Here is a 23,305-nt window from a genome sequence, read left to right as displayed (position 1 = left end):
ATTTTGGGGTAATTTTGTGAACTTCTTGAGATTCAAAGCTGCAAGTTGTAGCAAGATTTTAACCATGTTTTCTATTGTCTGGTTGCTAATTCTATTGTCTATATGTATAAGCAATGTCTCTTTTTAGATCAAAGCAGGACAATGGAGGGGGGGAAAAAACTACCAAAAAATTAAGAGATAAAAGCTGCTATAATTTCTATTTAGCAGACATGGGGTTTAAGGATATCATTATAGCATCTGTTCTCAATTCCAGGCAGGACTACAAAAGTCTTTTGTGAGTTTTTAACAATTTTTATGGTTATGGTACCTTTTTGCTTTCATAGCTGTTCACCTGGAACACCTCTAAATATACAGGCTCTTATTTTGTATCACAATGGTGCTTACATACTACCAAACCATTAGCCTCCTTTTATACATCATTCATATTTAGGCTGGACAAATAAGAAAAATGACCACATATTATTAACGCAAAACAAACCCACTGTAAAACTAGATAAATTAGCTTTAGCAACTATATAAAGCAATAGTCTCATTAATTTCTAATTTGAGTGCAAAAAGCTTTCACAGCCACTTCAGTTGTTTCTAGACAGAAAATTACTCAAATAAAATCAACATGTTGACTAAACACATGTGGGAATTTGGCTGCTCCTGCACATGAGCTACCATGTTACTTTTTAGTAGCTAATACTACCTTAGTTTCTCAGTTTTTCATAACCATTTAGCTGACTTTGTATACTCCAGATTGTATTTAATTAGCAATGATTAAAATCTTCAGCTCTATGGCAACAGTTAAAATCAAAGTGCCCCAGGAACAATTTTAAAAAGGGATCATTTTGGCCATCAAATGCAACCTCCTCCTCAGTGCAGGAATCCATATTAAAGTATCCCAGACAAAAACAGACTTCCTCCTCTTAAACAAACCAAATTACCGGGAAGCTTTTTTGAAAATTTATCAGATTTGCTTTCCTCAAGTTACAGCCATTGTTCTACATCCTGCACTCTGGAATAAGAGAGGCCTTGACCTTCTTCTATGTAACATCCTTTCAGATATTTGAAAAATGCTGTGATATTCCATCCAGAACTTATTTCCCAAGGCATAAGAAAGCTAAGCTTTTTCCATTTGTTTTCATAGGTCTTTGTTCTAGTCCCCTGATCATCTTGGATGCCCTTCTCTGAACTGTTCTAATTTATTTAAATCCAACTTAAATTGTCATGTCCAGAAGTAGGACAATACTCAGTGTGTGAATGCGTATTAAAAATAGAATGTAATCGAGCAATTACTTCCGATGATTTAGAAATTGTATTTCCAATTATGTAGGCTAAAATTGCTTTGCTTCTTTGTAGCCATATCATACTGCTAGTTCACCTGAGTTTACAATTAGCTACTATTGTTAGAACATTTCTTGCAAATATTATCAATATAGGTAATATTCTACCCTATAATAAGTACGTTTGATTATTGCTTCCTAAGTGACAAACTTCAAATGTCTCTTCAATTTGACTACTTTCAGCCATTTCTTTATCAAAGTCATTTTTAATGTTGTCTTCTTAACATGTTTTTTCATAATTCACAAGTTTAATAATTATCCTCTCCATTTCTTCATCCAGATCATTCCTAGTTCATAAGAATGTTATCAACTGAAAATTTTAGCTTTTGTGGCCCAATTATATTAATATAATTCAATATTTTCTCCCCCAAATTTAGTAACTATAGTACACTGTCTTTTAAAGAAACATTATCATTATATTTCCACCAAAATGCTGTCTTTGACAGTCCTTTTCTATACAGGTAGTCCTCAACTTACAACAGTTCATTTAGTAACTGTTCAAAGTTACAATGGTACTGAAAAAAGTCACTTATGAACATTTTTCACACTTATAACTGTTGCAGCATCACAATGGTCAGTGATTTACATCTGGATGCTTGACAACTTACCCACATTTATGACTGCTGCAGTGTCCTGGAGCTGTGTGATCCCCTTTTCCAACCTTCTGACAAGCAAAATCAATGAGGAAGTCACATTCATTGAACAACTGTGTTACTAACTTAACAATTGCCATGATTCACTTAACAAATATGGCAAGGAAAGTTGTAAAAATGGGGCAAAACTCATGTAACAAATTTCTCACTTAGCAACATACATTTTGGGCTCAATTGTGATTGTAAGTTGAGGACTACCTGTATAAATTGTAATGAAGTCCAATAAATTCTAAATTTTACTTTTTTTTATGTATAAGTCATAATTTGAGGTCCACTGACACTCAATGACACTCACCAATTTTCTAGAATTATAGAAAAGATTTCTACCTCTAATTCTTAATTCTATTCATTTTTGGATATTTCCATATCTATATGGAATATGTGATCTATTGATAACAAATATCTATAAAAACTAATAGTTAGATTTCTAGTTTTAAAGGATTTAACAAGTTGTTCTAGTATTTCAGAAGCTGAAAAAAAGCTGCTGATCCATAATTGTTAATAAATGTAATGATAAATATTGCATTGGATTACACCTGATAAATGATATTTGTCTCTTAACATAGAATATGTTAGAAATTATCATCTATCAATTGATCAAAAGTCAATATTCTCACTCCTATCTAATTTTTCCATATCACCGACATTTCTTCAATTTTTAAGATTTGGCTTCCCCAGTCAATTAAGCATGGGGAAAAAGGGATTCAATCTTTTTTATTAGATACTAGCTGTACCCGGCAATGCGTTGCTGTGGCCCAGTCTGGTTAAATGGAAAAAAAAGAAAAGAGAAAGTCCCCCGGCAGAGGCGGCCCCCGCATGGAAGTGAACCACGGTGGCCCCTGCAAGAGCTGCCATGGAGGACGCTCCCACAGGCCCCGGCCTAGATGAGCTGAGGAGGAGAGGAGGCGGCCGCCACCCCCGACCCGGCTTTCCTCAGCGGTGGCGGTGAGAGGAGGCGGCCAGCATCCCCTGAGGAGCAGGAGGAGGAGGGAGGAGCTGCCCCTGGTGACGCGAACGCGAGGCAGCCCCCGCTGGCCATGGCCCTATCCAGAGACGCCGTCGCCATTGCAGTCGCTACCTCACGAGGCACCCAGCGGCCACCCCAGCCCTGCTGCGCCTCAGGCTGGCACTGCCGCCGCCCCATCGGAGCTGCCTTGGCGAGGCCATAGCTGGTTCCCTGTAAGGGGGATGGAGAGCGCACGCAGCCAACCGGGCTGAGGAGATGCTCTGCCTCCACATCCTCTGGAGCTCCACTGCGCTGGGCGGAGGGAGGCCAGCTTAAGGGTGGGAGGAGGCGGCCAAGGGATGGGGCAGGCGCCGCCCTGCCGCAGACAGCAAAGGCCTGGTGGGAGGGGAGGAGAGAGAGGGGGGGGAGGAGGCCGAAAGGCTTCGGCTCCCCTTGGTGGAAATGGTGAAGCTCGTGGGAGGAAGGGCAGAAAGGGGAAAGGGGAAAGGGTGCAGCCGCAGCCCAGCCACACATATAAAGGGATCGTTGGGACGAAGCTGGAGAGAGGCCGAACTGTTCCGAATATACTATACTCAAGAAATGAACGCTATGGTATAGCGTGTGTTGCTTTTCCGTCCAGATGGCGCTGGTTTTCAAAAAAGCATGTTTTTACAAAAAGGCATCTTTTTACCTGTCACAGGTGTGACATCTATATAATATACGTATATAAAAACATGCACGTAGTCGAATGCAACGTTGTGTCAAAATTTCAAAGCAATCGGTGAAGAACTTTCGGAGATTTGAGATTTTGAACAAACAAACATTACATTTTTATTTATATAGATTGCATTGCAGAGTTTTTTAACTGATGTAATTGTTTCCAGAAACACTAGAGTTTTAATATAATTAGATCCTAATAATATCCAACCAACCAAAGGTATTAAACATATTCCAAAGTTACCTAAATCAGAAAATTAACAGATGGTTGGTTTCGAGTACTTAATACTTGACAATAGGTAAGCGTGATATAGCTCCTGATATAGCTCCTGATTCCAAAAACGAAATCCTCCTCCATCAATAGGTAATTGCATTTTATATAAAGATATTCTCAGAATCAAAGAACCTCATAGAAATCTGTAAACAAAGAATTTATTTTTTGAAAATATTTTGCAGATATATAAACTGGACTTCTTTTCAGAATATAAAATAACCTGGGAATAATATTCATTTGAGAGCGTTCAACTTTACCCAAAGGGTAAAAGTTATTGATTCCCATCTATCAAAGTCTAAAGAATATTTTGCTGAGTTATATCCTTTACTATACAAATACATAAATATTTAATAGATTCCTCACACGTATAGAATTGATTTTCCTAAAATGGATGGATAACCAAAATTTCACTTGCAGGCATCAATTTCAATTTGGACCAATTAACATAGTATACTATAGTTTTGTATTTCCTTAGGAATTCATAAAATTATTATAATATAATCATCATATAATGAGTCTTTCACTCTAAAGCGAAAGTTAATGATGTTTTCTCCTACTCTATCATTAGAGAAACTAGACAAAGATGTCTACTTTAGTCCTTAGTTTTGAATATCCACGTGGAACTCTTGGCTCATGCTATTAGACAACACAGGGAGATTTATGGAGTAGCACATAACTTAAGGAGGATGTGGTGACTCAGTAGCTAAGATGCTGAGCTTGTGGATCAGAAAGGTAGGCAATTTGACAGTTTGAATCCCTAGCGCCACGTAACAGAGTGAGCTCCCATTACTTGTCCCAGCTTCTGCCAACCTAGCAGTTCAAAAGCCTGTAAAAATGCAAATAGAAAAATAGGAACCACCTTTGGTGGGAAGATAGCAGCGTTCCGTGCGCCTTCGGCGTTTAGTCATGCCGGCACATGACCACGGAAACAACTTAGGACAGCGCTGGCTCTTCAGTTTTGAAATGGAGATGAGCACTGCCCGCTAGAGTTGGGAATGACTAGAATGACATATGTGCGAGGGGAACCTTTACCTTTACCTAACTTAGTTGGTTTTATTTGCAGGTTTATGTATTAAATTTATATGCCACTCATCTCCCCAACTGACAGCTTACAGAATCTAAAAAAATAAATAGAAAAGTAATTACAATTTTAAAACTACGCACATTAAAAAATTTAAAACTATGAAGAAAAAACCCACCAGAACCAATAAGGTGAATAGCATGGTGGTAAGGTCTCCCTGTCAAACACATCTAGCAGTGAATTCCCCCCCTCCCAAATCAACCAACAAAACCAAATTTTAATACCCTTCCAGAAGGGTACTAAAGTGGAAATTTCTTCCCTCTGTAGAACGGGAGGCCTCCGACACAACATGTCCATGTTTATGCTGTTCTTGCATCAGTCCCCAGGAATATCAAGACCACTTCATACGTTCATCAAGGAGGCCGCAGTTAACAACCTACCTAGGCGTAAGGATTTAGGAGCAACAACTCTCTGCTTACTCACCTAATGTGCCTATTCAGATTAGGTGAGAAATGAAACCAGACTGGAAAACATATATATGGTGTCCCCCTAACCAATTTGCTCAGACAACAGAGGCTACTTGGATAAGGAGCAGAATGTTTCAAACCAAAAGAAGTCCAGTTGCCCTGACTCAACTTCCAGTGGCATTATATGTGCCAGCCTATATGTCAGGCCTCAGTGTGTGCCACTGCATTCTGCACCAGATGTAGCTGTTTCTGAGAAATGGTTAGAGCGTGAATGGCCAAGCGCAAGGCCTCACGATCCAGACAAAAGCGTAGATGATATTCCTTTGTTTATTTCTAAACTTCACAGAACTATTCCAATCCCAATGAAAAAATCAGATGCCTTTAGTAAAAGAGCAGGATACTCCATTCATACAAATCAATCATGACAAGTAAAGGATTCAGGACTGATCCTTGCAGCATTCCATTTCATACTTCTCTCCAATTTTATGAGGAATCTTTCTTGAACATTCTTTGATTATGATTTTCAAGCAGGCAAAACTATGGACTTCAGCATGATAACTTCATTATCATGATGAAGTCCATAGTTAATTAGATCTGCTGTCATAGAGATTCTTACTAGATGCTTTGTTAAGTCAAGGTGTATTATGCTTATAGAATTCCCATAATGTAGTAAGTAGTTACACACTATTTTCATGTTATTTTTCTGAAGAATAAAGCATAACGGGAGTGTAGTAAGTATGATTTTCCTCATTAACAGTTGGGATTTTGTCATCTTCCCTGAACAGTTGGTATACTGAACTTTTAGTTTTATTTTGAATATAACTCAAGAAGCCCTTTTGACTGTCTTAGCATCTATTCATTAACCTTAGCTAGCTGTGTATGCTTGCCTTCCAGGTATCAGCTCCAAAGTGTGGGGTTAATTGTATAGCCTAGTTACTACTTCTATGGGTCCTTTCTAGTTTTCAGAACTTTACTAAAATTATGAGAACCACTGTGTCTGTCCTCCATTTTTTTCTCCTCATTGGAATTGTCTACAACTGTATCTAGCACAGGTAGTCTTCAATTTCTGATCAGAATTAAGCCCCAAATTTCTGTTGCTAAGTGAGAAATTTATTTAAGTGAGTTTTGCCCCATTTCATGACCTTTCTTGCCAGTCATTAAATGAATCACTGTAGTTAAGTGAATCTAGATTCTCCATTGACTCAGCTTGTCAGATTGCAAAAGGTGATCACATGACCCAGGACACAACTATCATAAGTAGTGAGTTGCCAAGCAACTGAATTTTGATCACATGATCACAGGAATTCTATAATGGTTATATGAAAAGTGGTCATAAGTCACTTTTTAAAGTGCTGTGATAACTTCGAATGATCACCAAATAAACTATTTTAAATCGAGGATTACCTGTATCTCCTATTTTCAGAATTTGTACCTTTTTCCTGTTCCCATTACTTTTTCAGCCATATGATCTTAACATTGATCTGAGTTTATTAAAATTCACTTTTTTGAAGTCTATGTGTGTGTGTGTGTGTGTGTGTGTTGTATTTGTGCTGATAAATAAATAAAGGGAGACTAGTATGGATCCATTTCAAGCTATTTAGCTCTCATCAGCTAGCCATACCCTTACCGGGATTCGAACCAGGGCTGTATTGCATACCAGGCCGATGTAATTGCCACTAAGCCACAGGCTCTCTTCCTTATCAGCAAGGATTATATATATATATATAATGTATTATATATAATGTATAATGTATTTGTGTTACAACCCCTAGTATGTCTAAATATGGGAGGAAGGTCACTACTTCCTCTTTCTTACATGGTCTCTTTTCCACGATGTTGTTGTTACTTCCAATTTTTCAAATAGGTCTTCCCTATTGATTAGCATCAAGATACTGTAAGTGTAACTGATTCTTTTATACTCCCTTTACTTTCTAAAGGAGAAAATTGTATACAAGAAAAGTCAGTAATTTCCTGGAAGGTTCATCCTTAGTAGAGTTTGTCTTCTAACATATGGTAGGGAAATTAAACTCTCTCATTATTATACTGGGAGAAAATGAACCATGTCCTCTCTCCATAACTCTAATTTAATTACTCCTTAAGAGCTCTATAAATGCCCCAGTTGCATTCTTATGAGTCAATTAGAGGCCTCCAAACTTAGAATGTACAAAGCATAGAGGCAAACAGTAGAAATGCTGATTGTAGCAAAGCAAATAAGTAAAATGATTTTTATTTCCATCTGCCAAATATTACAGCACATTTGGATAATTGAGAAAATAAGAAACAGATTCAGCAATATATGTCTTCTGTATGATTATTGGAGTTATTGTACAGCTTATTTTTTTGGAGCAGTGTGACAGAGAAAGGAAGAGAACTGATTTTATTTTTTTCTTTTATTAATTAAATACAAAAGAAATAAAAGGAAGGAAGGAAATACAATGTACAAGGCATGTATAAATATATGTACATACATAAAAGTTCTTTATATGTATTTGAATGAATAATAGCCATATTTCATTACTATTACCTATATTGTAATATGTCAGTAAGTTATATTTTACCTAAAGTATTTCTGTGTTGATAGAGGTTCTCAAACTGTGAGCTTTTCCCACATCCAGAGCAATAAGCAATTTAGAAAGGAATCACAACTTTTTTAAAGCAATTTTGCACAAGCAAAGGAGGAGTTCTATTAGCATCTGCTCTCAGTTTACTTAGACAAGCCCACAACTGGCCTATGCAGGCAAAATAGAAAGTAAATACAGAGCAAGTTTTAACAGGTAGTTAAATATATGAATCTAGTCTTCTAATAGTCAATTATTTATTCATGGAGGGCTCCACAAATTCATTTATAATTTAGGGAATCACAGTCTCACAAAGTTTGAGAACTCCCCTTTATTATGGAAGAAAAATGATCATTACTTCTGGGAGAAAACAAGGTATTCAGGCTTCAATCCTAGGCAGATGCTAGAAAGGAACTTAAAGACAGCTCTCAACAGGTAAATACATACATCTTAATATCATAGATCTCTGCACACATAGCTGAGTTTTGAATGTCCACTGGTGGGCACAATTTTTACATGATCTTATACAATAGCTTCTTATACAATATTACATTTCCCTGGTTCTTCCTTCATCTCGTGTGCTACAATGAACACACCAAAATGACAGGAACTCTTATTCAGACACCATTCTGTACATGCACAAAATGAGCTGGATCCTACAATATTCTCTAATCTAAGGAGTTAGGAAAACATAATAATTAGCTGATAAACCTGGACAGTTTCTGTACTCCCCCCTCCCCCATGAGTCTAGATACTTAACAGAAAGTTAACAGAAGAAAGCAATGAAGAGGCTGGAATTTATACCCATTTGCTTATCCCTTTTTTTCAATTTGGATTATTTATTCTTGTATCCTATTGCTGTCAAGTTTTAAACTTGGCACAAATGAAATTAAATACTCTGAATGCTCTGCATCTATCAGAGGCAAGGAAAACCAAGGCAATTGTCTCTATATAATAACAAGTATCCCTGGGAGAGTTAGTCAATAAAATAATATTAGGCTGTTACTTTTTAACTTTAAGGAAGAAAATATATTACAGGAAAGGGGTTATGTGCCAGATCTCTCATGAAACAATGCCCTTTGTGCAACTGTGTACGTTGAAGGCAACAGGCTAATAAGGAAGTAAGTGCTTCAGAGTAAGCAGAAAAGAGCAATGAGCATAATGAGCGCAAAGTTACTAAGTTTTGCTTGCGCCATAGCTTCCTGTTACTACAATGCAGTGGTAACATTGGAAGATTGAATGGAGACATTAAAATTGTAGTGAATTTGTCCTTAATAGGAAACAGAGAACTATGTACCGATTTATTTAATATTTTATTAATAATAAAATATTATTTATTTTCTTCAATGGGTGGAAGCTATTGGTTTGGGTGTTGGCAAATGCATTTTATTTCTGGAAGCATAATTGTTTTATCTATAGAACTGATACAGGGTTTAAGATAAATATGAAACTGCTATGATCTAATATTTTTAAATGTATTAAATATTCTCTCGTAAACCCAAAGCTTCTCAGTGTACAATGGTACAGATATAATAGTAACAAGCAAACATTTATTTTGACCTATCTACACAGATCAATGGACATTTGCTGCAAGAGAAAAATCAGGTTCTCAAAGATATTATTCTCAGAAGGAAATGGAAAAAGAGCTATTATCTAAGGTTGCTATTCCACTTATCCACAAGAGGTAATAGTGGCCGATGGTCCAGCAGTGGAAATTTAGAGAACAAGTTGAATTGTAGCTAATATATTATTGCAGACTAATTCAGCTGACTGCTGTTCTGCAGTTCAATCCTCACTGGCTCAATGTTGACTCAGCCTTCCAAGGTGCGTAAAATGAGAACCCAGATTGTTGCAGGCAAGATGCTGATTCTGTATACCGCTCAGAGAGGTCTGTAAATGACTCATCCTTCCAGGCTGGCATACGACTCAATACAAGCAATATCTCCAAAAGGAGCTGCTGGTGCTACCTATCCTTGCTTTGGGAATTTTGGCTCCTGAATACTATAACAGTGTATACGGTACACAGATATATTTTTCCAAACCTGAACTTCCAACCCCAAAATACATTTCATGAAACTCCAGTTATTCTGGATGTGCTGAAGATGACGTATTCTGAAAAATCAAAAATCAAAATTCTAAGCACAAAAATAAGTTTGGTGAAATCTTTGGCACGGTCATGTGGTACATAATAAATAAATGTTTCATCATATAGTTTCTCTTATTATTTTATAATTGGGCAAATCATTTACTAGCAACCATCAGCATGTTGATAAATGACAAGATTAGACATGACAGAGTCAATCTTGGATACTCCTCAAGCATAAGAATGTCATTCACCCTGAAGAACTATATTGAACTCCAACAAATCTGAAGTTGACATTTCCACATTTGAAAAGAATAAAATTTGCCTTTCACTTATCTGCAAAAGATTATAGACCAAACTTCAGCTACTTTCTTTCAAACAGAAAACTGGCAACCTTGTTCACCCTGCCCCACTATGTAGATAAAAAAATAAGTCAAATTATTTCAAAAATAGAGTATCCAAGTATACCTAGCTGTCAGTTTGATTAATGAACTCCTTGTCTGTACGACAGCTGCAGGATTAGCTAAATAATTACAGTCTCACCCAATTTTCTTCATTCTTAGTGAAGCTATCCTAAAGGGCAGCTGCTTGTCATTTTCATAAGAAGGTTACTAGTTACTGAGGTTTCATAGAGACAAAAACTGGTATGCGTCACTTTAGCCACTGTTTATCCATGCTTTACAGAATAAACCACAACCTAATGAGTGTGTATAGCATGCTAAACCATTAACTACTACCAACCACATTGACAGGCAGGTATAATAAACCATAAACAAACAAATCATGTCTTGGCTTGGCGTGCGTGTGAACCAAGTCAAAGACTTAATGGGACATAAAAGTTAAAGCATTTGCTCCCTTATCAATTCTTTTCAGAAAGTTACATACAGGCAGTCCTCAATTTACAAGCATTCATTTAGGAACAGTTTGAAGTTACAATGGAACTGAAAAAGAGACTTATGATCAGTCCTCACACTTATGACTAATGCAGCATCTTCAGAGTCATGTGATCAAAACTTGGTTGCTTGGCTACCAGCATGCATTTACAATGGTTGCAGCTTCCTGGAGTCACATGATAACAATTTGCAACTTTTCCAGTCTGCTTCCAAGAAGCAAAGTCAATGGGAAAAGCCAGATTGGCTTAATGATTGTGATTCACTTTAAAAGTGTAGTAATTTGCTTAACAACTGTTGCAAAAAAAGGTAATAAAATCACATGCAGCTCACTTAATAACCGGTTTGCTTAGCAGTGGAAATTCTGATTGTAAGTCGAGGACAACCTGGATTGCATATTGTATAAATATTGTACTAGGAAAGGTGGGAAATGAGGCAGGTGTCCACCCTCAGCTACAGCAATTGCTGGATGTTAAAAAATTAATGCATAGAAGAAACTAGGCTTTTTTAGGTCCCCCAAAATGATATTAGCCCTGACAATTTGGTAAAAAAATAATGTCTTAAAAATATTAAACACGAAATCATACAGTAGTATGTTTAGTTTAGAAGACTATCATACCACACCATACCTTATCCTGGCATAAAATTTCATCTCCCACAATTCCCCAGTCATTTAGGGCACCAAACTGGGGAATGCTGATACACTGTTAACATTCTGAATCACCTGTTTGAGATTTTTAGAAATTCAAGTTTAACACAACACACTAAATTCTGGCAAAATAATGCCAACATCTCACTATCTCACTTTTGCCAATAAAATGCCACATATTGTCTTATTAGAAGCTAAAAAATATTAAAGAATGATATAATAATGGCTTTCAAAAGTTGTCTGTGGGCTTTAACATTAAATATAATAGTAGAACATTCCAGCCAATGTCTTTTTTTTTATAAGCTATTCATTAATGATTTCTCGCTGTTCTAAAGTCACATAGGAAACTATTTCTACTGAATCAGACTACAGGTCCAGAAGCTCATTATTGATCCTGCCAATCTTTCTGATTTGCTGATTTCCAGGTCTGCTGGATTAGAACCCATCTCCTTTTACTAATGGTGGATGTATGGGCATGGTCTACTGTATCTTGGGGCTATCTGGTTGAAAAAATGCCTATGCACAGATTAGCAATAGTTTCCTAGATTTCCACTCATCAATCACTAGTATCAGGAGATACTGGTATAATACAAGCTTTCTTTCAAAAGTATTGCTTGAATATACAAGCATTACTTTTTAGGCTTTTTTCATATTGAGTTGTTAAGGGGACCACAAAATCAAGGACAATACTATTCAATTTACTTATCAAACACGGCATAAAATATGCCGTTCAGTCAAATCATAATTGCAGGTTATCTTCCATATTGACTTGTAAAAAAAAACCTGTGGCAATCAAGGACAAAAATTATGATCCACTTTCTCTACAGCAGAAACTATTCTGTCATTCTATAAATGACATACTTTAGTACCCCAGAGACTTTCCTTAAAATGTGCACTATTTCTATGAAATATATCCTAATAATAGTGCCTCACAATTATACAAAAAAATGAAAAAAAATCCTATTCAAAAACTGCTCTTACAAGGATAGTTGCCTCTCACTTAATTTTTATTGTTGTCCTGTCCTTAATAAGACTAAAGCATAGTAAAAAAATTAAGTAATCTTTTGTTAGGGCAAATTTATTTTCTCACAGTTCAAGAGAGCTCCATAAAATGTTTCTGTTAAATTAAACAAGGGCTACAAGAATCAACATCATCTACAGCACTTTTCTATTTTCCTTCTTACATGAAATCTCTGTAAGAATTTCAAAATGCAAAGCCTATCTATATAATAATGTAGTATTTCTATTCGCTTAAAAGGTAATAAATGAGAAACATATAATATGAGGCCACTGCTCATTGAAATCTTTAATGAATAAATAAGAACAGATTGGGTCATGCGACACATTACACCAAAACTTTAAAAAGTGGCATTTCAAGACCTGGTATAATGTACGAATCACATGCGTAAATGTGATTCTACACATGTCCTCGTCATAGGACTGCCATGGAGTCTGATCATTATGGGTTGTGACAGCTGTTGAAGTGGCCTTGCTTTGATAATGCACACCCGCTGCTCTCCCTGATGAGGCCGCTAAACACACAAGTCATTAAGCTGAGCTCGGGGTGCCTCAAGTTGAGGAAGCCCTGGGAGACCTAGCGTAGGTCCAGGCCTGCCTGCCCTAGGCGTCCCAAGGCCTCCACCAGGGCTACTAGAATATTACAAGGAATAATAATAGAATCTTAAAATTATCATTAGAGATTCCTTCTCCTGTCTTATATCAAAAAAAATCAAGGCAAGGCAATCGAGTTTCTTTCCTGCTCACTCCTGTCTTCAGGTTAATTTAAGCTGGTGTTTATGAAATGGCTATTGAATGTCTTCTTCAAGATCATCCCCCTACTCACACTTTCTTTGAACTCTCTTGCCTTTTTCCCAGTGGCAAAAAAGAAGCCCCAAAACTTATTTCTTGACCAAAGTTTACTTTGTGTTTCTGTCTATCTAATAGTAATCCAAATATCATCTATGAATTTGCCTACTCAGAATGTTTCTGTGTGAAGAGACAGGCAGGAATAGGTGACGTTCAATGGAAAAAAGAACAGCTTAGGTAAGCATTTTAGGAGAAGATTTACAGATAACAAAAGAATTAGCTTCCCTATATATACAGTTTCTATTTTGCAATGCCATCTTGCATTCCAATTATGTTGTTGCTTCAATTTAGAAAATATGCAATAATGAATGAATATGGCAAAAACTCTATATTATAGAGGTAACTTAAGCAACCATCTCCCTTCCCCAATTCTGTTTATCTATTTAAATATTCAGGTCAATTAAAACTACACACACTCATACAGAAATCACAGAATGCATAACCTAGGTTGAGGGTGAAATGGGAAGCTGAATGGGAAGAAAATCACTGTTGTCATAAATTAAATGAAGAGACAACCACGTAACAAGGCATATTAAAAGAGCTCCAATACAAAAATTTTCCTGACTAGAAAACATTACAAATTATGATCTTAGTGCTTTCAATAATGTTTCACTCATCAAGATACCAACAATATTTAATGGAATTCATTTCTGGCTTTAATACAAAAGTTGAACAAATCAAATTAACAACTAGAATAAGATTTATCAGGATTTTACAACTTCATTAGAAGAGTTATTTATCCCTTCTACTGAAAACATTTGATTATTACAAAGCATCATGCCCTTAAATGTGCTTAATATTATCTTTGGAATCTAAAGTAATCTTAGTTGGCACTAGGCAAAGATCTAACGAAGAACTATTAAAACTCTGCAATTTTTAATTTATCAAATTTCCTGGAAGATATACAATATACTTCATTAATTTTTAAATAGGTAATTAATATATTTTATATTTTGATCATCTCTTATGATGGCATATCTAATAGTCTATGCTCAATACTACCAGTGTTTAATTAAATTTAACCTAAATTAGATTATCTATCTAATTAAAAAATCTAATTTAAAAAATGGAAGTATGGCTTTATCTCATTTTCCAGGAAATACTTACCCTATCTCATCTATAAGGAAAAAATCAGATTCAGCAAATAACTTCCTGTTTGCTCCAGTGGAGGGCAGAAACATATGAAACACCACCTTATTACTGTCCTCCTTCCAATTCTTGAAGTATGGTAAAGGTAAAGGTTTCCCCTGTTGTATCTATCTAGGGGATGACGCACATTTCCTTTTTTTAGCTGAGGGAGCCAGCATTGTCCAAAGATGTTTCTGTGGTCATGTGGCCGAAGAGCATGGAACGCTGTCATCTCTCCACCAAAGCAATACCTATTTACCTACTTGCATTTGCATGTTTTTGAACTGCTAGATGGGGCAACTAACGGGGCTCACCCTGTCGGCCAGTGCTTGTGTCTTGAATCTGGGTTGTTAAAGCTCAGCATCTTTAACTGCTGAGCCATTGCGCCCCCATTGAAGTACATAATGAGTAACTAACTGCACACTTATTAAATATGTAAAATGAATGTTTTAGCCTTTATTTTCAAAAACACTGACACCGCCAAAAGAAGCAACAACAGTTCATCATTTAATTTTCTTTCTGGGTATAAACCAATCATGTGACCATCTTGAAAAGGTTCACAGAATTGGATATTAGAAATGTTCAATATTTTAAACAATTGCTCATATTGTCTGAAGATTGTTTTACAATTATTTTTCTTAAACTAGTAATATTGTTCTGAATTGAAATAGGATAGCAATCTCACAAAAACTTTGAAGTACGGTGACAAAAATAGTGTTCCCTTCTTGCTTTACTATTTCAATGGCACTTTTCAATATTAAGATTTTATCATTCTTATCTCCATAGTTTTTGGCCTGCAATGGAAACAGGACCAAATAAAATCTTTCTTTAAAACAATTTACATTGCCATCTCAACCAGATCCATTTTCTCCCATCTGTTTTTTCCTGTTGTGAGAAATAGTATGTATTTTTATTTGCACTTAGATTTTCTGCACTGTCATCATCTATAATACAAAAATTCTTTTAGACTCTTTGACCAACAGCTATAAAGGGAAAAATTTGATTCCAATTTTATGTTCTTTTTAAAACACTAAACATTTCTTTAAAATTATCATCTTTATAGTTCAATGAATTCAAATACTTTATTTAAAAAGGAATTCTTTCGAATTATAATCCATTATTGGCTTCCCATTGCTCAATTATTATAAAAAAAGACAGAAAATCCATTTTCTTTCTCTTTGTGTTTTAAACATACATGTTATATTCTATTATTTTCAATTATTTTTGGCTATATAGCTATTCTCAAAATCATGCCCCATTCCTGTTTAATTTGTAGAGGTCACACAAATAGGTTTGCTCTTATGCAGCCTTTGGCCATTCCGGAAGTCAGACAAGGGGGCTGTGCTCTCTCCTGGTCTCTGGAGTTTCAGAAAATAAGAGAACAGTATCCACTTTTCAATGAGTTTTGGAAGCTGCAGAGGCCATGGAAAAGCATTCTCCAAAGCTGCTTGAAGAACAAAGGTCTTGTGCAACCTGGAGGAGAGCCTTGGGTAGACCACAGGTTCTACCCAGTGTCAACAAAAAGAGGACACCACCTGAATATAAGCATTGTGACCAGATCCTGGGGTACATTGGGCTGTTGGACAATCATGCCTGGGGATATAACATGAAGTGGCCTTCTTCAGTGGTAGTGGTGATACAAGGATGAAAGTCAAGACACAGGCCTAACCTTGGCTCTACTGAGTACAAGTTTGGTACTTTCTGGATTTTTGATATGCCAAGCCCAAAATGAGTGAGCGAGTGCTGCCAAATTTAAATCTATATATAAGTGGAATATTAACAAGGAAGTTCAGTGTAGTTACATTTTACCAGGTCTTAAACATTACCACAACCACCAGTGCCAAAGAAGCAATTAAGGGGAAAAAGGCTTTTGCCCAAAAACAGAAAGTTCACACAGATAATTTTTAAAAAATCACTAATAAAACTATTTTTCAATCTTGAAACTTTAAAATGTGTGCACTTCAACTCCCAGGATTCTCTAGCCAGCATGCTGACTGGGGAACTGTGGGAGTTCAAGTTCACACATCTTAAAGCTGAAAAATGCTGCTCTACAGCATAACTAAAGAGGAAAAAAAAGATGTTGCAAAATATCACACTAATATTAATATTATTTAATACATCAAAAGCAGAAAATATTGTAGTATAACTGGTTGGCAAAGGAATACTAAAGGAAAATAAGGATGTAGGGAAGCTAAATTTTATTTTGTTTTCACTGTAAGTCTATGCTTTAATACTTTTTAGAAGAGTCTTAGGAATAGTACCATTGAGAGGGTACTGAGGCTATCTAAACTACCTTATTTTTCAGACTATAAGACACATCAGAGTATAAGACGCACCATGATTTTGAAGAGGTAAATTTAAAGAAAAGTTTTTGCACTCTGCATGCCTCGTTTTTTGCAAAAAATGGGGGGCACACAGAGCTTTGGGAGGCTTGTAGAGTGCTCCTGGGGGCTGGACAAAAACAAGCGAAAACAGCCCGTTTTTTGCTCATTTTTGCCCTCCCCAGCCCCCAGGAGCACTTTGCAAGCCTCCCAAACCCTCTGCACATCCATTTTTGCAAAGGGGATAGAGTTTTGGTAGGCCAAAAATGCTGTATTCAGTGTATAAGATGCACCCAGATTTTCACCCTCTTTTTTGAGGGAAAAAGGTGCATCTTATACTCTGAAAAATACGGTAAATACCGTACTTACAAAAAATGGAGTTCAAATTAAAGCACAAAGAGATTCTGTTTCAGAATCTCCTATGAATAAAAGCTCATAATTTCTTAAAGTAATTGATCCCACTATTAAATTCCTTTATTAAGAAGTATTTTCTAATTTTTTTAAAAAAAACCTGCCTTCCTACAGATTATTAGTCCACCATCTACTGGGATGACAAATGAGGAGTTTGGAACTTTCATGTAATTTTTCTTCTGCTACACTATTTCTATAACAATCTCCCTCAAACTTCTCTTCTTAAAGTTGCACACACACACAGTTTCTGCAAATCTTCCTACTGACCTTAATCTTAATCTTAATTTCAATCTTCTTAAAGTGTTTTGCCCAAAATTGAACGGAGTATTCTAGGTGGTATCTGATCAACAAATATGGAGTAAAATATTTTCTATTAATTGGAAGTATATTTTGCAGTCTAATGTCAAGAACGCCTTTTTACCACAGCATTCAGTTTATAATCAATTATAATTTCAAGATCTTTTCTATAAATTCTGTTGCAGATATGTATTCTAATTGTGTATTAGATTTTCCTCTCTCCTCCAAAAACAGTTTTTTAAGATTTAACAGAGGCAAATGCAATATTTTCAGTTAATTTCTTCAAATTGTTTTTAAGTGTGATATTTTCTAGCGTAGCTATACTACCCCACTTCTAGTAATCTGCAAATTTTATAAGCATACATTTCAGTTTCTCATCCATGTCATTAATATACAGTAATAGGCCCCAAACCCAACCTTGTAGCTTGTTCTTGTTTCCTCCAGTTTGAAACATGAATAAGAGATAAGCACTTTTTCAGTGCCATTTTTAAGCTAGTGGATAATATATAGTCCAATATTTTAGGGAGACTAACAAGCTGGAAGGATGTTTGTCTCTTCTTTTATTTTCCCTCATTAAACATTCAAGAATTCAAATACTACATTTATAGTCCAAAATCATTTGTCAGATTTAGATATACTGAATAGATTTTATTTTTGTTTATACAAATAAACATATCTGGAAGTACCAACAAAGCTATGTCTGCATAAAATCCATAAAGCCTGTTATTATCTGTAGTAAATGTACATTTGCTATTGGTTTTAAACAAACATTTTTGATTTTCAGATTTAGCCATCAAGAAAGATAACTATTTCAAAAAAAAAGCAGCAACTACCAGTAATAGGATATCATAAATAATACCGGCTTTGTTTAGTTAACTGCTTGGCACTTAGTCACTTAGATGACATGGGAGGTGCAGAAATGTAATAAATAACCTTACAGATGTAGACTTTCCTATTTAACCATTCAGAAATTTCCCAAATATCCTTTTAACACTACTATCTATAAGGGGATGGTTATATGAAAAATCTCAATAGCTTTTGCTATATAGCAAAACAACTAGCTCATTCATCCAGTTACCAGTAAGAACCATTATATTAAGTCCCAACCAGAAACAAAAATCTTTCTTAGTTTTATAATTAACAAGGTCTGAAAGCTTGAACTCAAAATAGCCTAGCAGAGCCAGAGGGAGGATGAGAGGGAGAATGGCTTTTGAGTTTTGTAGTATTTAATTGAAAAAAAAGAATGCTAATCTTTAGGCCTCTCTTAGCTCAGGCATATGAATTTAGTATTGCACTTAGAAGGGAAAGAAAAATAACACTGAAAGGATGCAAGGTATCTTTAAAAAAGAAGCAAATCTGAGGAAGGGAGATGTGTGTAAACAATTGTACAATGTTTCTTCCAAAACAGCATTATGGAAAGCCTAATTTTCCAGTTTGTTAACTGAGTCTTTCAAAGCGAAGGGACCTGCTTTTATGGATCAACTTATGATGTGATAGTATTTAAGCCTGGCAAAGAAAATTCAATACATCAAAGAAAAAAAAGAGTGGCCATAACTTTCCTCAATTTATATTTCAAACATGTATCACTCCTAAAACTTTATGCAGGTAGTCCTCGACTTACAACGTTCAAGTTACAACAGTGCTGAAAAAAAGACTTGTGACTGTTACAATTGATTAAAATTCAGCTGCTTGGCAAAGGACTCATATTTATGATGGTTGCAGTGTCCCAGAGCAACATTATCACCTTTTGCAACCTTCTGTATTACTAACTTAACAAGTGAGGTGATTCACTTAACAATTGTGGCAAGAAAGGCCACAAAACGGGCAAAATTCACTTAACAAATGTTTCACTTAGCAACAGAAATTTTAGGGTCAATCGTGGATGTAAGTGGAGGACTACCTGTAATAGCTAATCTGTTAGGTCCATCAAGTGAAAGCTTTTCACAGTCTCCTTGGATCTTTCCTTAATAATCTGGCATTTTTCACGAAGCTGAATACCCCAAGTGAAAACCATTACATTGTCCATCCAACCTGCTTCAAAACTATGCTGGCTGGGGATTATGAAAGTCCAAAACATTAACCTAGGTGGAATTTATGCACATCTTTGATAGTTAGAAATAGCCATGTGCCCCCCCTTACTGGGGTAGCATCGAAATGTTAAATAGATAATTTAAGTACAGTATTTATCCAAGACAGAAGCAGAAGCTGGAATACCAACTTTCCTGGAGCCCTGGAGAAAGGACAGCGCATTCTCACCCAAACAACCCCACATACCCCCACCCCAAGCAGCTAATCTAAGATGCCAATCCTTACCTGCAAAGATCTGCAAAGGCTTGGAAATTGAGCTTCTTGATTTTCTTCTCGCTCAGCCAATAACCGACCCTTTTCCCTTTCAAAAAGGTCTGCATCTTGTTGCCCCCCCGCTTCAGCAGAGCATGCCGTTCTTCTGAAAAAAAGAAGAATTGGGAAGGATTCCCCCCACTCTCTGGCCAAAGATGCCGACACTTTACTCCAAAGTAATTACGGCCGTTAAGAGGACGCCCGTTTTCGGTTTCCAAAGAAATAAATTAATTAAAAATGTTTTTAAAAGCCTGCAACTAGGGAAAAGGCGAAGAGGGCCCCCCAGTTCTTCAGCATTTCACCCAGAGACGGCTTTGGGGGGAGAGCACCGCAAGCCTCGGCCGGGGAGGAGAGGTAGGGATGGAAGAGAAGAGGAACCTCTCAGCAGCCATCAGGAAACTTCCTCATGCCACCGACGGGCATGGCCGAGGCGGGGAGGCAAAGGAGCGAGAGCGGAGGGCGGTCGAGCGAGCAGTAGCAGCAAGTTCGGTGCAACCCTTTCCTGCAGGCCCTCCGAGAGGCTCGGCGAATCCGGAAAGGTTTCGAGCCGGCGGGAAGGTGCCTCCGGCGGAGGGAGAGCTTCCCTTTTCCTCCCGGCCCTGGTGAAGGAACGGACGGATAGGAGGGTAGTTAGCGACGGCGCGGCTGGGCTTTTTCTGGGGAAACCGCCGTCTGAGGCGGAGGCGGCGGCACTTCAGAGTTTATAAGCCAGAGAGCCCCGGCTGGGTTGGGCCGGGCTGGGTTGGGCGACGCAAGGGGCGAATCGAAGCCGCCCGCACGGCTCGGCTCCTTCCTCCGGAGCTCTCGCAGCCTTTCAGAGCTCCATTCGCCCGCTATTCTCTGCCGCCTCCACTTCCTCCTCCTCCCGCCTCCGCCGCCGCCGGTCTCCTCCTCTCTCCACCTCCGACACCGACGGGAGGGAGGGGGCTGAAGAACACACCCTCCTCGCCGCCGCCGCCGCCGCTGCTATGGCACCCGCGTGCGGAGGCGCTTGCCCGCGAAAGGCACCGCTGCCTTTCTCCCTGCGCAGCAGCAGCGGCGGCGGCGGCTCCTCGTCCCTTACTGTAGCCTCCCCGGGGAATGGGGGGTAATCGAAGTTCGCCTGCGGGGTTTCGGAGGCTGCGGGAGAGCGAGGTTGTTGATTTCGGCGAGCTGATTCCCCCTTAGCGTGGCTGCTCGCTTACTCGGAAGCGAGCGAGCCCCATAGACTAACACGGCTTACTCCTCCCGCGTAAAGAAAACAACCGCCTTTAATTAAAAAAAAAAAAGACACCCGCGCTGCTCCCTGGGCTTCCGCTTGGAGTGCTACCAAGCTAAAGGCATGAGGCAGCTGTTCCGTGAATCTCCCATTAACAGGTTTTATTTGGGGGGGGGGGGGAGAAAACCGGGGAGAAAAGACGGAAAGGCTCCCCAAGAAGGATGGCCTTTGGGACCAGCTCCATCAATTGGGCAACAAAAGCCTGGTATGGAAGAAAAAAATAATGGGGTGACTTCTCTAATCCCCACTTTTCAGATCGGGCTGGAGGTTGTACTCCCTTTCTTTGTGGGATAGGAGACCTGTTTGTGTTGATAGTGTTGCAAATAAGAGCATTCTAATATAATATAGAAAAGCCACCCTTCATCTGAAAACGAGGTAAAGAGGCAGAGAAGGCAACCTTGAATTCCCTTTCCTCCTAAGACTATGCAGGGACAACGCAAGAGGCTAGCATTGTCAGGCATATGGCTATAGGCTAAGGATCTGGCTGTTATTGCTTTTTGGCCCTAGGGAAGAGCAAAGACAAGGACAAGAGAAAAATATGCAACTGGTTGTATTTCATCTTCGCTTCTTTTCTTGTCTTCCCTCCCTCCATTCCATGCACACCAGAGGTGGGTTGCCAATTTTTTTACTACCGGTTCAGACATGCGCAGAAGCATCTGGATGGGTCGGCAGAGCCTCCCACCACCGCTACTACGGTTCGGCCGATCCCAGCCGAACAGGCAGCAACCCACCTCTGATGTACACATCTTTTTAAGTAATATAAAACAATCTTGTCTAAACTAATGTCATCCAGTAGCTTTGGATTACACCCCTTTCAAATCTACGCAGCTTGGTTTGAGGTTTGTAGTCCAAGACACTTGAAGGGCACCATGATGGACAAGTTTAACATTGCAATTGACTTTAAATATCATTGTAACCCATCATTTGCTTAAATATGACTTAATGGATAATAATTGGCTGATTTCCTACAACAAGCTAAGTAGTTGCAGTAGCTGGGTTCACACAGTTGAGTATGTCAAAAGTAAACTCATCACATTATGACTAAATTTGATGTGTGACTCCAACCACAAAATTATGCCAGAGCTGACAAATTTGGTATAAACCCTAGTTCCAGATCTCCAAAACAATGGTTATTTTGAGGTGAAACACTATAACAAAACAAAGTTTGCTTCAAATGCAAATACGCTTGGGAATAAAATGATGATGATTGTGTAGCCAACAAATTCCAAACTTTATAATTTAAGGTATCATATAACACAGAATGCTTTTCTTGTGTCATTTGGTCTGGCCACGTGTATCTAGGACCTTGGACTTTCTAGCCACATTTGCTGGGTGGAGGGAACAATCCTATAATAGTTATACGTTATATATTACATAACTTAAGCAGAAGGCAGCTATTGTAAAAGCATATAATTTTGCAAAGCCTCTCTATTATACTGTTCTTTTATTTATTTGAAACTATATGCTTGGACTAGGCCAAAAGCCAAAAATAAGCATATGCTCAAATTTAATTCAGAATGAATTACTGGGATTTTTTTTTGAAGCCACAATTATTATCAAACAGTAGTTAGTATGTTGAATTAACAATTTTTGCTTAGTTTTCCCTTGTAGACATAACATTTCTGAACCTCAGCCAAACCTGTCTGAATGTATTCTCTCTTCATGTTTCTTGGACAAAATGTATGATAAGAAGGTAATAAATACAGACCACACTGACATGATAGAATAAAAGAGTGAAAAAGTATACAAAGCCATTTTAGACAGTCACATATGCACAGTTTTCAAAGAATTTGCAAATGCTATATGAGTTAGTCAATGATGGAGCATGTACTTGGGTTTCAATCTCATTGAACTGAAATTATTGAAGTTTAATTGAAACATAATGACAAAAGCCTTTCCAACCAAAAAATATCACCAATCATAATAGATACTGCATGTCCCTGAAAATAAGCATTAGGGCTTATTTTTGGGGAAACATGATTTCAGGGTGTTCAGCCCAGCTGGGCATCCCGCCCCCAGCATACACACAAGAGGCAGGAAGTACATGGGGACCGACAATATCCGCCAGCCGCTGCAGCCCACCTGTCCCTTGGTTGGC

General features: G+C 37.7%; 1 protein-coding gene across 1 annotated transcript in view; it reads right to left on the bottom strand.

Moving 5' to 3' along the window:
* The window catches only part of ITPK1 (inositol-tetrakisphosphate 1-kinase), a 134,854-nt gene extending 113,972 nt beyond the window's left edge, over window positions 1-20,882 (bottom strand). The window contains exon 1 of the mRNA XM_081937055.1: window positions 19,923-20,882. Within this exon, the coding sequence (XP_081793181.1) occupies window positions 19,923-20,017 (95 nt within the window). The 5' untranslated portion in view covers window positions 20,018-20,882. The remainder of the gene's footprint in view (window positions 1-19,922) is intronic.
* Window positions 20,883-23,305: the final 2,423 nt, after the last annotated feature.

This window comes from Natrix helvetica (assembly GCF_964273705.1).
Source record: "Natrix helvetica genome assembly, chromosome: 1".
Classification (NCBI taxonomy): Eukaryota; Metazoa; Chordata; class Lepidosauria; order Squamata; family Natricidae; genus Natrix; species Natrix helvetica.
This window is presented reverse-complemented; position numbering and strand designations above follow the sequence as displayed.